The sequence below is a fragment of the Chanodichthys erythropterus genome, chromosome 2, assembly GCF_024489055.1.
Source record: "Chanodichthys erythropterus isolate Z2021 chromosome 2, ASM2448905v1, whole genome shotgun sequence".
In the NCBI taxonomy this organism is placed as follows: Eukaryota; Metazoa; Chordata; class Actinopteri; order Cypriniformes; family Xenocyprididae; genus Chanodichthys; species Chanodichthys erythropterus.
In genome coordinates this window covers 3,459,547-3,476,130 of record NC_090222.1, presented here as the reverse complement: position 1 = coordinate 3,476,130, position 16,584 = coordinate 3,459,547, and the positions used below count along the sequence as shown (strand labels likewise).

The 16,584-nt window shown below is 38.3% G+C and overlaps 1 protein-coding gene across 4 annotated transcripts in view; it reads left to right on the top strand.

Annotated features, from left to right (window-relative positions):
• Window positions 1–16,584, top strand: part of lars2 (leucyl-tRNA synthetase 2, mitochondrial) — a 125,546-nt gene that overhangs the window by 43,763 nt on the left and 65,199 nt on the right. For all 4 annotated transcript variants that reach the window (XR_010896360.1, XM_067399857.1, XM_067399833.1 and 1 more), the window contains exons 8-10: window positions 14,255–14,362; window positions 14,688–14,847; window positions 15,756–15,860. Coding sequence is in view for 3 of the 4 variants with exons in the window: in XM_067399857.1 (XP_067255958.1) it covers window positions 14,255–14,362; window positions 14,688–14,847; window positions 15,756–15,860 (373 nt within the window). In the remaining variant the exon portion in view is untranslated. The remainder of the gene's footprint in view (window positions 1–14,254; window positions 14,363–14,687; window positions 14,848–15,755; window positions 15,861–16,584) is intronic.

Below are 16,584 nucleotides of genomic sequence, written 5' to 3'. Positions count from 1 at the left end.
GGTCCTCCAGCTGTTCCTTATATGTACATTTAACTTTTCCAGCCTGTTATTGCTACCTGTCCCAACTTTTTTGGAATGTGTAGCTCTCATGAAAACCAAAATGAGCCAATATTTGGCATGAATTTCAAAATGTATCACTTTCAACATTTGATATGTTATCTATATTCTATTGTGAATAAAATATAAGTTTATGAGATTTGTAAATTATTGCATTCCTTTTTTATTCACAATTTGTACAGTGTCCCAACTTTTTTGGAATCGGGTTTGTATTTTAAAATCCTTATTTAGTATTCACAAATAACTGGAAAGTCTAAGGAAAAGTCATTGGTCGAAAAGGTAAAACAGGGAAAAACAAATTACAATCTACTATCTTTTTACAAGGTACCATCATAATAATTCAGAACAGCATGTGTCCTTATGAGATATTCATAATGCTCTCGGTTACAACAAAGTACTTCAGTATGATTCCAGACGAACATGCCTGCGATTTATTATTGTACAGTATCTGCTGCAGGGAGGCTGGCTAGAGTGCACTCGATCTTAATTATACTTCCTCTATTTAAAAAAATATATATTCCACCCACACAATAACTGTTTAAAAGTCCTGTGAGTCTAAATCAGTTTATCTGCTTAAGATCTCACAGAGGAGGCCTGTCTGTGCTGAAGATTTGGAGGCTTATGATGCCCTCGAGTCATGTCGAAATGATTGTATTTACATGAATGTCACTACAGTGTGGTACTCATCAGTGGAGGCGTCTGTTAAAGAATCATGTTGGAAGCAAAATTGAATTGGTCATAATTAAGTTTAAATTGTGAAATTAGTTTTGTATTCTACTAATGAAGCAAAAACAATAAAGCTTGCCGGAATTTATAGCTCATTTAGCCAGTTCATACAACAACAGACCTGTGTGACTGTTTTCCCATGGTTCTCTGTGGCAGCGCTAAAAAGATAAATAATGCTGCGGTTGCACACCTAATGCACATCATTTACTGTTCATTTACTTGCATTAACACTGTAAAGCTTTGTGTCCTTGTAAGTGCAAAAAGAGGAAAAGGAATGTGCCCTTGTATCTTCCGCACAATCCGTCGGTATCTCCCGCATGAAACGACCCTGTTCCCCTTGGTTCAGATTGATTCCATCTGAGGTGTGAACGGTTTGTCTGGTTCGTCTGGTCCTCCACCTCTGATTGTACTGGGATTTAGAGGCAGCTCTGAACCCGCAAATTTTTTTGTATTTATTTTTTTGTCCAGTACTGCTATTATATTGTGGAACAGCTATTATTATATAACCTAAAACTTGCCAGCTTGCTCATTCAATGATCCTTAAAAGCACAATGCCTGGCAGGAACCCATAACACTCTAGAATAGTGAAGCCAACTGGTTCACGGGCAAACACAACTCAGATAAAACAAAATAACTAAAAAAAACACACTGTAAAAATGTGTCATTTTTACAGAAAAAGACAAAACCTGTTAAAGGATTAGTTTAAATTTCCTGATAATTTACTCACCCCATGTCTTCCAAGATGTTCATGTCTTTCTTTCTTCAGTCGAAAAGAAATTAAGGTTTTTGAGGAAAACATTTCTAGAATTTTAATATATATTTTCATGTGACAACACTGAAGAAATGACACTTTGCTACAGTGTAAAGTAGTGAGTGTACAGCTTGTATAACAGTGTAAATTTGCTGTCCCCTCAAAATAACTCAACACCCAGCCATTAATGTCTAAACTTCTGGCCACAAAAGTGAGTACACCCTTAAGTGAAAATGTCCGAATTGGGCCCAAGGTGTCAATATTTTGTGTGGCCACCATTATTTTCCAGCACTGCCTTAACCCTTTTGGGCATCATGGAGTTCACCAGAGCTTCACAGGTTGCCACTGGAGTCCTCTTCCACTCCTTCATGACGACATCACAGAGCTGGTGGATGTTAGAGACCTTGCCCTCCTCCACCTTCTGTTTGAGGATGCCCCACAGATGCTCAATAGGGTTTAGGTCTGGAGACATACTTGGCCAGTCCATCACCTTTACTCTCAGCTTCTTTAGCAAGGCAGTGGTCGTCTTGGAGGTGTGTTTGGGGTCGTTATCATGCTGGAATACTGCCCTGCAGCCCAGTCTCCGAAGGGAGGGGATCATGCTCTGCTCATTCATGGTTCCCTCAATGAACTGTAGCTCTCCAGTGCCGGCAGCACTCATGCAGCCCCAGACCATGACACTCCAACCACCATGCTTGACTGTAGGCAAGACACACTTGTCTTTGTACTCCTCACCTGGTTGCCGCCACACACGCATGACACCATCTGAATCAAATAAGTTCATCTTTGCTCCAGTATTCCATGTCCATGTCTACTTGTCTTCAGCAAACTGTTTGCGGGCTTTCTTGTGCATCATTTTTAGAAGAGGCTTCCTTCTGGGATGACAGCCATGCAGACCAATTTGATGCAGTGTGCGGCGTATGGTCTGAGCACTGACAGGCTGACCCCCCACCCCTTCAACCTCTGCAGCAATGCTGGCTGCACTCATACGTCTGTTTCTCAAACACAACCTCTGGATATGACGCTGAGCACGTGCACTCAACTTCTTTGGTCGACCATGGCAAGGCCTGTTCTGAGAGGAACCTGTCCTGTTAAACCGCTGTATGGTTTTGGCCACCATGCTGCAGCTCAGTTTCAGGGTCTTAGCAATCTTCTTATATTAGAGACGAGTTGAGCATCACTCTCCATCCAGCATCCAGTCTCTAAAAGAGGTCATTCTTGAAGAATAGAAAAAGATAGATGTTTCAAAATGTCGCCAACTTGGTCATTCCATGCCTAGAAGACTTTGTGCTAATCATAGAGGTCATACAAAGTACTAGATGTAGTAGTTTTTGTTGTGGGGTGTACTCATTTTTGCATCACCCTAATTTGAGTAAAACTGAAAAATGTGTAATCTAAGTTATATTATTAACCTTACTTTCATGTTATAAGTTAAACAGATGTTATATTAAACTTAGTCTTGTCAACATTTTGGAAATTGTTTTTGTGTTCATTGAGATATTGCTTAAAATGTTACTTTTTAAAGGGGGTGTATTCAGTTACACAGAGCTCTGTATATAGGAAAAACAAAACGTGCTTCAAAGACTAGGATTGCAGAACATCGAAGCAGTATACATACAAATGATCAAAAAAATCCGGTAGCAGTACATTTTAACTTAATAAGACATAACCTTTCCAAACTCTAGTACATTGGAATTGCACATGTTAAATTACCAAGGAGAGGTGGTTATGTCAACAACATTTTATTAAAAAGAGAAGTGTACTATATTTTTACACTTTATACTCTTTTTTTTTTTTTTTTTTTTCCCCAAAAGTATGAATTTAGAACTTGATCTCAACTCATTTTTCTAATTGGTATTTTTGTACGGATATGTGAATGTTGTTAACATAGCCCTATTTGTACCTAATAATGTGTGTTTTATAGCTATGTGTGGATTGCTTCTAGGAATACTAATTATAAATTGTATAAAAGATGGTCCCCCATTGGGTGTGTCTTGAGGTTGTTTGAATGTTTTTGATTGTTTTGGATTTGTATTTAAATGATGCTTCAATGTAGTTGTCTTGTTTTTAATTGTGGTATACTATAGCTGTTCACATGATTGATCTTGACAATTGAAATTGTTTCATTCTGAGTTCCCTACTTATTGAGTTGTTGCTTTTCTATGTATGTGTGCCTGACGAAGGTCTCTGACCGAAACGTTGACACTTTTAAACGTGAATGTTAAATAAAGGGAGAATAACAGTGTGCAGATCTCCATTGGATTTAATAGATTGATGTATTAACTTTGCATCACTAAATGATAAACAGTTGCAAGAAAAAGTATGTGAACCACTTGCAGAATCTGTGAAAATGTTAATAATTTTAACAAAACAAGGGAGATAATACAAAATGCATGTTATTTGTTATTTAGTACTGTCCTGAGTAAGATATTTTACATAAAATATTTTTACATTTAGTTCACAAGACAAAACAATAGCTGAATTTATTAAAATATCCCCATTCATAAGTATGTGAACCATTGATTCTTAATACTGTGTGTGGTTACCTGATGATCCACGACTGTTTTTATGTTTTGTGATGGTTGTTCATGAGTCTCTTGTTTGTTCTGAGCAGTTAAACTGAGCTCTGTTCTTCAGAAAAATCCTCCAGCTCCTGCAGATTCATCAGTTTTCAAGCATTTTTGCATATTTGAACCCTTTCCAGCAGTGACTATGATTTTGAGATCTGTGTTTTCACACTGAGTACAATTGAGGGACTCGAACACAAGTTTTAAAAAAGGTTCAAACATTCACTGATGCTCCAGAAAAAAAAAACATGATGCATTAATAGATGGGGGGTGAAAACAATAAAATCATTTTGACACAGACAAGGAGTTTGATTGAAGTTGTTCTGCGGTGTGTCAGAAATGTTAGCAACATGTTATGAACATTCTAGAAACATGCTAGCATTGTGCCAAAACATGTTAGCTCTGTCTAGAAAGCATGTTAAATCATGATAAAAACACCTAGCAAAAAGCTAACAATGCCTAACGACACTTAAGAAATGCTAACATGCTAGAAATGCATATGTGGTTTATTTGGTTACTTAGGCCATGTCCACACTAATACGTTTTCGTTTGAAAACGTATATTTTTCTCTCCGTTTTGGCCTTCCGTCCACACTGAGACGGCGTTTTAAGTCAACGAAAACATAGCTTTTGGAAAACGCTCTCCTAAGCGGATAAATTTGAAAATGCCGTCTTCGCGTCGTAGTGTGGACTGTGAAAACGGAGGCTTTTGAATACGATGACGCATTTTTAGTCATGTGATGCAGTCATGACCAATTCAGCCAAGACACGTCTCCCAGTCTACATTCTCGCTTGCTTTGGCCTCCTGTGTTACTCGCAGCAACAACTCCACCACACTGTCGGTCCATTTAAAAAACTCAGTGCCTTTCCTCGACATTGCCTCAAAGTTTCAAAGAGCTGGAAAGTAAATAAACGCCTAGCGGGAATGACGCAGGTCGAAGCTTTACTCATGTGCAGTAGGGGGATGTAAACGTTTTCATACGTTTCAGTGTGGATGAGCAACTTTTGTAAAACGTTTTTAAAATGATAGTGTGGACGCGGAGCGTTTTTAGACGAAAACTCCGTTTTCATATCCGGATTAGTGTAGATGTAGCCTTAGTGATCTTATGAGGTCTAATTAGGTCTAAAAAAGATTATTGTGAAATGGTTTGAAATAGTAACTTGGTAGTTTAATGAGATTAAATGGGGTCTGAAGTAGAGCTGCACGATATCGTTAAAAGATCACGATCTCAATTCAAACATCCACACGATGCTATTTCTAAATGACAATGATTCGCCCGTGTCTATTAAACCTTTGACAAAATCACAGCGATCTGCACTGCCGCTGGTCCAGAGAGAGCAGTTGTCATGTATAGGTATGAAACAACAGTTATTAATGTGTTACAAGAATTCAAATTATTACAGGAGTAATTGGATAAAAGTTTATAGTTGGGATATAAACACTGATGTCTATGGTAGTGAACAAAATAAATCACCTTTTGAAAGTAACTTGATGCTTCAAATAAAGATTGTATTAATTACATTGTTACACCAGTAGGTGGCGACAGTTACAAAAACATTATTTGTCATTGAACCATTATTATTTCAAAATGTTTTTTTATATAATTCATTAAAATTATTTAAACATTTTTAAATAAACTGCAACAGTTAATATTTTAGAAGAACTTCTAGTAAACTATGTTACATGTTTAGTTGTTGTTCAGAATCGTGGGAAAATCTCTATTTAAAAAAAAGCAAAAAAACAAATTGTGATTCTCAATTTGTCCAGAATCGTGCAGTCTGAAGTGGTCTAATGTTGTCTGTCAGACATTGTATTTGTTTTCCAGAATCGCAGCACAAGTAGTAGGTCATCTGGGTACTTTTAACCTACTGTTAAATGTATTCGGACATGCTACTTTGTTGGCATGCTACATAGTAGGGAAGTATTTGATTTTGGATGCAGAGTATGTTTGTGTATTGTTTCATTAGCTTGTCAACATGCTATCGGAAAACTCTGTTGAAATCAGTCACAAGTCGAGTCTCTTGTCATACACTACATTATATTTGTGTCTAGTTGCCTCCTATGTAGATTGTTTCAGATCAGAAGCTGCTTTAGATAGCAGTTGTCTGTGTGCGTGTGTATGTTGATTCACTCTCTGTCTCTGTCGGATGTGTTGAAATGACACGGCATGTTCCTGCGATTCACAGAGATTAATTTTCTCAGTAGTGGAGGGGTGTGTGTGTGTCTGTCTGTCTGCATAACTGTCCTGTCCATTAAAGTAAAAAAAAAAAAATGCATTTCCTGTAAACATCAAGAAACATATTTTCCTTACACCTTGCATTAATGTGACTGTACATATTTTAAGCAACATACTTAAAGTTTTGAAAATAATGATGAAGATATCATTTTAATTATTTAATATACATTTTAAATTCATAAATATCATAATTTGGCGAGTTGCACCACATGAAATTTGACAACCTGAGCTTACCTGATTTTTAAAGAGATTTGTTGGCCTTGACACACATTCAGTAGGGCTGTCATGATATCATTTACTTCATATATATATATATATATATATATATATATATATATATATATATATATAAAATATATACATTTTTATTTATTTATTTATTTTTTTGCATGTTGGTTGCATCACATGGCAGACTAAAAATTTCCAAATATTTATACTATTTTAACAAAACTTCTTCACTGCTTATATTGTTTTTCTAAAAGACTAGCCAAACTTTTTAATAAGTTTTTTTTTCTAGAATTTTGTTTTAATATATGTTTTCTTCTTGATATCATGACAGTTATGCCCTGACACTTGTGTCTGCATTACACAATGTATTTTGCAATAAATTAAAGGATTAGTTCACTGCAGAATGAAAATGTCCTGATAATTTACTCACCCCCATGTCATCCAAGATGTTCATGTCTTTCTTTCTTCAGTTGAAAAGAAATTAAGGTTTTTGAGAAAAAACATTCCAGGATTTTTCTCCATATAGTGGACTTCAACAGTTACCATCGGGTTGAAGGTCCAAATGTTCAAATGTTCAGTGCAGCTTCAAAGAGCTCTACAGGATCCCGGACGAGGAATAAGAGTCTTATCTAGAGAAACCATCAGTCAATTTCACTTCCATTGAAGTCCACTATATGGAGAAAAATCCTGGAATTCCTCAAAAACATTCATTTCTTTTTGACTGAAGAAAAAAAGACATGAACATCTTGGATGACATGGGGGTGAGTAAATGATCAGGACATTTTCATTCAGAAGTGAACTAATCCTTTAATAGATCTGGACAAAGATTTAGCATAATTTCATTAACCCCATTGCTTAAGGGTTGTTCAAAACCTCTAGCCCGTAGTATTAAGCTTAGGTGTATAACTCATCCTGACTTCTTATTTTTATATTGTGAAATCTTATTAGGGCCCGAGCAACAATGGTGTGAGGACCCTATTGTAATTGCTCAGTCAATTCTTCTTCTCCGAAATTAATTGCATTTTTGAGGGCCTAAACCTGCTCGAACTCATGAAACTTTGCACACGCGTCAGAAGTGGTGAAAATTTACATCTGATATCGGTTTCAGAATTAGGTGTAGCAAAATGGCTCAATAGCGTCACCTACAAAATTTCAATTATGCGCCCGTACAGGTATGAAAATTCAGTTGACACATCTAACAGCCCATTACCTACAAAAAAGCCCCTGGGTGCAAAATCTGAAACCCCAACAGGAAGTGAGATATTTTGTGTTTTCTCTGCAAAATTTGTGCAGTTTTTGCCATTTCCACACATTGTATTTTAATGAACTCCTCCTAGAGCTTTAATCAGATCAACATCATATTTGGTCAGTGTAATCTAAAGGCCTTTGTGACATTAAATTGTGAAGATCTTGAGTTTTGAATTGCTTGTTACAATTGAATTTCACATGATCCTTCAGAAATCACTCTGATATGATGATTTGATGCTCAAGAAACATTTCTGATTATTATCAGAGAGGAAAACAGTTGTGCTGCTTCATATTTTTTGTGGAAACTGATAAATTTACTCTTAAGAAAGTTCAAAAGAACAGCATTTGAAAATGAAATATTTTGTAACATAAATGTCTTTACTGTCACTTTATGCATGCAATAAATTTAATGCCCTTGCTGGGAAAAAAAAAAAAAAAAAAAAAAAGTACTGACCCCAAACAGTAGTGTACATTGAAGTACATTGAAGGAGGGATCTTCATAGAGACTTATTATAGGATATAGGCAGTTAAACAACTGTCCAGAACAACTTCAAACCTTACTCCAGCAACACTCATGGCAGCTTCCAACAACTCCCTGTCATCATGGCGGTGAGTTACACAGGTAAACAGTGCTAATATTTTCACATTCAGTTCCTTAAAGCACTCTCTCACTCAGCCCTGAACATGCAGTCATGCGTCATGTACAGTATGCAAATAATTCTGTCTGCACCAAAGCAGATCTCCTAACAGATCACCAAACACTTGCTACCTTGCATCACTTTTTCCACTGTTTAATAGATTTGTGCGTTGCCATGGAGACTCTATAAATGGCTTCAGAAATGTTCTCTATAGCCTTGTTGAACCACATTTTATTTGAAAACATGGACAGGTTTGAATAGAGAGATGTAGCCTTTGGTTTGGCTCTTCTGCATTGCTTGGCTCTTTGAGCATTTTGTTTGCCTCTTACACCTCGCAGTGTGTCCAAGTCAGATCTAAGCGTGTTTGCAGACTGAATGCTGGCAGGCATGTTTGGCTGATAAAATCCTCTCCTGCAATCCACGCTGTGAGAAACCAAAGCACAAATTACATGGACGTCTTTGGTGAACATTTTTGGGGTCCTTGTATCTGTGGCTGTAGTTCTTTCTAGTTACAGCTTGGCTTGTGATATTTTCCTAGAAGTATTAAAGGTGCAATATGTAGGATTTTCTGTCCGCTAGAGGTGCTAGAGGCCTATTCAAAACATAGGTGTTGCTTGATGATGCCAAGTTTAAACGCGGAATCTTGGGACGTGTGGTCTTCACATCACAGCCAGTGGAAATAATCGGGATAGGACTTGGGAAGAAATCATGTTCATGGATGTGATTATTAACGTTAAGATAGTATGAAGCAGAGCAGGATCGAGTGTTAACGAGAGACGAACGCAACACACACCTCGCAAGCAGTGGAACTTTTATTATGCCACAGTCGCCCGCACATTTGAGAGTGTTGAAAATGGTGTTATAACGTTACTCTGTGCGTTCGCTCGGCGGCTGCTGTGAGACACTGTTACACACTGCAGTAAGATAGATCCATTTTACAATATCAGATTAAATACTGGATGGCTTGTGTTGATAAATGGCATGCAATTAATTTTAAAACGTATTGTATGATGGAGACATACAGTGACAAGTGACAAACGACCTATATAGGCGTATTGGTTGGAGAACATGTTGGATTATGCTATGTTAGCTACTTGACAAAATAGCGTTTCTCTCTGAGGCATGGTACTTGCAAAAAATCAAGAAAATTAGATTTAAACAATAAGACTAAACGTGTTGAGCTATTTAACAACAATTAGTTTTCTGTGTATAAATATATAAAAACAGTTGTTCCCTTGTCTATCAAAACATGTAATACATTAAAGCGTCTCTGGTGTTTCTACAAAATAAAACCGGAAACTGAGGGTAAATTGGCTCGCACACCGCACGCGAAACTCAGTGCCGTGACACGTCTTTAAAATTCGAACGCATTGTTTTCTATGAGTGTACGCACACCAGTGGCGACATTCGGCGCCTGTCCGCGACGCCCAGCTACGACTCGGGAAAACAATAGAAAACAATGTGTTCGAATTTTAAAGACGTGTCGCGGCACTGAGCTTCGCGTCCGGTGTGCGAGCCGCTTAACGCGGGTATGACGCAACTGGCAGGCGACTCCTCACACGTCCCGGAGCCTTGGTTAAAATTGCAATTTTCTCACAATTTACAAATAGCTGCAAACATTTGGGATATTATAAGTACTCAAGTGAACAAAATATATAACACTGGACTAGTGTTTTTTTTATATTTTACTATAAAATTCTTACATATTGCACCTTTAAAACAAGTATGTTGCTGCCCCACCAGCAGACTTGAAACAATGTGATTTTGGTAGGGTTTTCACATTGTTCATGGTGGAATCATCCCTCTTCGGTTTGGTCTGTCAGACAACAAAATAATTGATGGAAAAAGAATTGACACACTAAACACATGATTTTTTTTTAAATGTTCCTCAGGGTTCACTTAAAATATTAATGTTTTTTTCACAAAAAACATTATTTTCAAACCTCATTCTGACCTGAAATGATCCGTTTTTTAAGGGGCAGAACCTTTAAAGGGGTGGTTGATTATGATTTCACTTTTTTTTTTTTTTTTAACTTTAGTTAGTGTGTAATGTTGCTGTTTGAGCATAAACAACATCTGCAAAGTTATGACAATCAAAGTTCAATGCAAAGGGAGATATTTTCTTTTACAGAAATCTCTTTTTTTAAGGACTACAACAAACGGCTGGTAGGGACTACAATGAGCTTCTTCCCAGGTTTGTGACATCACTAACCCTCAAATTTACATAAACCCCGCCCCCGAAAACACACAACAAAGGGGGCGGGGCCATGTTGGGCTGCTAAGCTGTTAAGGCAGGAACGCACCAAGCCGACACCGACGAACTAGTGGTGACGAAAGCAGACTGCGGGGTTGGCTTATGCTTTTAGTGCAAAGGGTTCATGAACTGTATCTGTTTTAGTTTGGGTATGTCATTTTTTGGGATTTTCCAAAAGCGGGGGGGGCTGGCTAACAGGTTAAAGCTTCGCCCTCTTCTGGAAATTTATTGGGACACACACAAAAACGACGTGTTTTTGCTCACACCCAAATAGGGGCAAATTTGACAAGCTATAATAAATGATCTGTGGGGGATTTTGAGCTGAAACTTCACAGACACATTCTGGGGACACCAGAGACTATATTATATTTTGTGAAATGGGCATAATAGGTCCCCTTTAAGCTAAGAAACTTGCAGGATGTTTTAATGGTACAAAGACCTCTTACTCTTACCTCTTACTTTAATTTGATTTCTTATATCACGACTCCTAAAACCGTCACAGTGTTCACACACTTAAACAAGTCAATCTACTGGCTTGTGTACTGTTCTCCCTACACATCAAACAGAAAAAAATGTCACTCATGACCTTTAAGCATTTCAAAAAGTGCTCACATTGTCTTGTTCAGAACTCATTTGGTAACTCGCTCTGCTCAAATGAGTTGAAGATTTGAATCCCCTGATTAGAGCGCTCTCAAATACCCTCTTCCGCCTCTTTGTATAAGTGTGAAATGTCCTTCCTGCAAGTGCGTCCGAGTCACTAATGAGTGGAGTGCTGAGGAAATGACAACATTTGGGCTCCTTCAATTATTTTCTATTTGTTTTGCGCTCAGGGAGCGAAGCCTCTTGTGAGTGAGACCGCTAATGGCTAGTGACAGAGAGGAGCGAGATCTCACAACCCAACTGTTGGTGTTTCATATCTCGTCCTTTCAGTACTCAGCAGCCCAGCTGAGCCTTTTGGCCTGAACCTTCGTTATTATGCATAGCTTCCTCTTTTCCATCGTCTGCCTCATCTTTTCTGCCTCACCCCCAACAGTTTTTTTTTCAGCCCGAGTCTGTATGTGTGCGTGTGTGTTGAGACTTCGAGCAGTTCATGAGGCTTTCTTCAAGCGTCGTTCTGCACTCGTAATGTGAGGGCAGCCGCCAGTAAATTGACCATTTTCTGCTAAAACAGCTGGGGCTGTATGACATCAGCTTGGAGAGATCAAGGAAGTTGATAATATTTGGGTAAAGTTGCCCATTAGCATTCCCATTCCTCTCAATGGTGGTAGCTTAATTAGCAAAAGATCGCCCTGGAAGTATGCAACCTGCTTACAGCTTCAGTCAGTTTTTTGCCGGCTGAATGATGCAATTGCACCGTCCACCAACAGTGATTAAAAGATTAGTTCTCCCAAAAATGAAAATTCTGTCATTATTTACTCACCCTCATGTCGTTCCAAACCTGTAACACAAATCTTCCTTACAGATCACAGATCTTTTTAATGAAATCTGAGAGCTTTCAGGTGATGATTAATGTAACTGAGGAACGCAGACGAACTCAACGAATGTCCATGGAAACAAACTAGCATAAATAAAAGGGAAAACACAGTCAAAACAGGAACAGAACACCAACGAAACAAAAACAGAACTACAGATAGATAGATTATTTAATGCATTTTTAACTGTTTTTAGCATGTTTTAGCTTGTTGCTAGTAGAGTTGGGGTCATGGACTCGGACTGCATTTATGAATAAACCCGGGACTCAGATGCACTGGTGGACTTGAACTTGACACAGACTCTTATAGACTCAGAAATTTTTCAGAGTAGGCTACAGTCAAACCCACATCGTATGTAACATAAAAGATTAAAAAGTAAGTAACAACATAAAATTAAGATAAGACATTAATACACTGATCAGGCATAACATTATGAGCCCTGACAGATAAAGTGAACAACACTGATTATCTCTTCATCACGGCACCTGTTAGTGGGTGGGATAGAAGATGGATTGATGTGTTAGAAGCAGGAAAAATGGGCTAGTGTAAGGATTTGAGTGAGTTTGACAAAGGCCAAATTTTGATGGCTAGACAACTGAGTCAGAGCTCTTGTGGGGTGTTCCCGGTCTGCAGTGGTCAGGATCTATCAAAAGTGCTCCAAGGAAGGAACAGTGGTGAACCGGTGACAGGGTCATGGGCGGCCGAGGCTCATTTATGCACGTGGGGAGCGAAGGCTGAACCGTGTGCTCCGATCCAACAGACGAACTACTGTAGCTCAAATTGCTCAAGAAGTTAATGCTGGTTCTGATAGAAAGGTGTCAGAACACACAGTGCGTCAGTTTGTTGCGTATGGAGCTGCATAGCTGCAGATCAGTCAGGGTGACCATGCTGACCCCTGTCCACCGCCGAAAGAGCCAACAGTGGACACGTGAACATCAGAACTGGACCACGGAGCAATGGAAGAAGGTGGTCTGGTCTGATGAATCACGTTTTCTTTTATATCACGTGGATGGCCGGGTGCATGAGTGTTTCTTACCTGGGGAACACGTGGCAGCAGGATGCATTATGGGAAGAAGGTGAGCCGGCGGAGGCAGTGTGATGCTTTGGGCAATGTTCTGCTGGAAATGTCCTGCCATCCATGTGGATGTTACTTTGACACGTACCACCTACCTAAGCATTGTTGAGACCATGTACACCCTTTCATGGAAACGGAATTCCCTGGTGGCTGTGGCCTCTTTCAGCAGGATAATGCTCCTGACACAAAGCACAAATGGTTCAGGAATGGTTTGAGGAGCACAACAACGAGTTTGAGGTGTTGACTTGGCCTCCAAATTCCCCAGATCTCAATCCAATCGAGTATCTGTGGGATGTGCTGAAAAAACAATCCAATCCATCCAATCCATGGAGGCTCCATCTGCTGATCTGCTGCTAACATCTTGGTCCAGATACCACAGCACACCTTCAGGGGTCTAGAGGAGTCCAAGCCTCGACGGGTCAGGGCTGTTAAGGCAGCAAGTGGTCCAACACAATATTAGGAAGGTGGTCATAATTTTATGCCTGATCGGTGTAAATGTTTCCCAGTCTAACTCAATTGATTATGGACTTGGACTCGACTCAGACTTGACAAGGTGGACTCGTTCAACTCTAGTTGCTTGCATTATTTGTGCATTGCTAGCATGATTTATTATAATTAATAGCATAATTTAACATTTTGCTATCATATTTCTACCATGAATTGCTAGCATATTTTAGCATGATGCTAGCATTATTTAGTGCATTGCTAGCATGTTAGCATGTCGCTAACATGATTATAACTAACATGGTGTAAAATGTTGCTTGCATGATGTTGCTAGCATGTTTCTTACATGATTTAGCAGTTCCCAGTCTGCAAGCTGTAATGAGGACAATTTCTATGAGGACGTGATTTTTTTTTAAAATACGAGAAGTGTATTGTGATTGCTAACTGAACAGAACCCTACACTTTTGAAGAGTAGTGTATATTTTAGATAAATCAGTTATATTAACATGTAATTTATTTATTTATTAGTTATTATTAATGCAGAATCCTGTCTTGCAGCCTCTTCTGGATGCTTTGGCCGATCTCCCTGAATGGTATGGAGTCAAAGGCATGCAGGCCAATTGGATTGGTGACTGTTCAGGCTGTTTTTTCAACCACATATTGAAGGTACTGAATGCTTCATCTGTGAAATTCCCTTTACATCTCTTGTGCAGCCAGACAGGATTTGGATTTGTCAGCTCCACATCTCTTTTCAGAGGTGTCTTTACTGCTAACTGCTCACATGGCGCTCACTATGAAATTATGAATTTTTGACTGCAGGTTGTGTACTGTGCATGTCGCTTTGTTTCTTCAAGTCTCTTGTTGTTTCTGTTGTGGGAGGATATTTGTGCTTATTAAAATCGTAATTTGATTTCTAGCACAGAGAGTGTCGGTTTGCCAAAATCTGTTTATCCGTTGCATGTCTTTCTCTCTCAATTGCTTTCTTTCCCAGGTGGATGGTCATGACACAGGGGAGGTGTTATCTGCATACACCTGTTCTCCAGAGGCCGTGTTCGGAGCAGCCTATGTCTCAGTCCTGCCCTCCCACCGGCTGCTGCGCGGCTCCAGCGCCCTCAAACCAGCTCTGCTCGGAGCCCTGAGACCTGGGAGAGGTGAGCAACACACACACACACACACACACACACACACACACATGCACACACAGACTCTCACACACACGCACACACAAACAAACAAACAGATGTGACACCTAGCCACTATTAACTTGACAGCTGATTCTCTCAGAAACAGGTTATTGTATTTACCTAAAACTAAAACAATAATAATAAAAAATGAAATTTCTGAACAAACCTCTTCCGAAAGCTTGAACGTGCTGTGTAACACACGAGAATGAACCTCACTGTACTTGTGTTCCTGTTCACTTGAATGTACATCACAATAGGGAAAAAAGACTGCTGCAACTTCCATTTTGTGCCATTTTATTTTTATTTTTTTTTCAGCATATATATATATATATATATATATTTTTTTTTACAAAAACAAAATTACTGAAACTAACTAAAATGAAAATGGAAATGGAAATTCTAAAATTAAAGTGAATTCAAAATATGAATAAAAACAATAACAGTATCCCAATGAAGCTAAAGTAACGCTGCTCAGGAACATCATCTATAGAGACTGGAGGAGTTCAGCAGGGTACAATAGAGAAACATATATATATATATATATATATATATATATATATAATATCAGCACTGTTAAAGCTTTCATTATATAAAGTTTCTTATGTGAAGAAATCAAAAGGACAGTAAAGAATAACTGCATTGATGTATTAATGATCTACAGTTGCTTTTATTCAGAGTTTTTGTGGTGTGTCAGTGTGTTTTAACCCTTGTGCAGGTTGTTAGTTGTTGATCTTGTGGTCTTGTACCAAAACATGAAATAACGGTGAATCCCAAAGGCTTTGGAGGAGGACACATTTCTGCTAATGAGATCTAAGATTCAGCCTTAGGTATGAGATCATTGTTAGTTGATTGACCTTTGACCCCTGCATGTGCAGACAGTCTGAGTGAAGTAACTGCCCTCAACGTGTTCACCGGCCGCGAGGTTCCAGTGGTAATCTCTGCCAAGAATGAGTTCGACGGACATCTGGACACTGTGATAGGTGAGAGGAACATGTGTGTGTGTGTGTGTGTGTGTGTGTGTGTGTGTGGAGGCTTTTATGTTTTATCAAAAGCAGCAGTGTTCTAGTCTATAAATCTTTACTTTAATACAATAATGTAGAATGCATTCGGATGATATCCAACAGAGACAGCAGTCTCATTAGATTTTGTGTATGTGTGTGTGAATTCCCTAAGGAGAATCTACAGTATACATCAGGGAGTGTATGGAGTTCACCGCTCTAGTTGTTTTTCCACAGTTTTACACATATACTGTACCATAAACATCTCATTAAACGATTTCCCAGCATGCTGTACTCCAGCATCATGGATTTCTGTAAGAGCTCTTCAGCCTCTTCTGTACATTTGTCATTGCATGACCAGTGGATCCAAAAAATATTTAGACAATTATGCCACACTTAAAAATGTACGAAAGCCAATGACATGATGCTCATTATAAATTTGATTGAAAATTATTTTAATTTCTGAATTAGTGAAAATATCATGAAAAAAAAAAAAAAAAAAAAAAAAATATATATATATATATATATATATATATATATATATATATATATATATATATATATATATATATACAGCTATGGAAAAAATTAAGAGACCACTTAACATTGATTTCTGAACTTGGAGTGGTCTCTTAATTTTTTCCAAAGCTGTATATATATATTTTTATGTTGTACAAATTGTAGATTTTCAACAAAACGTGTGAAA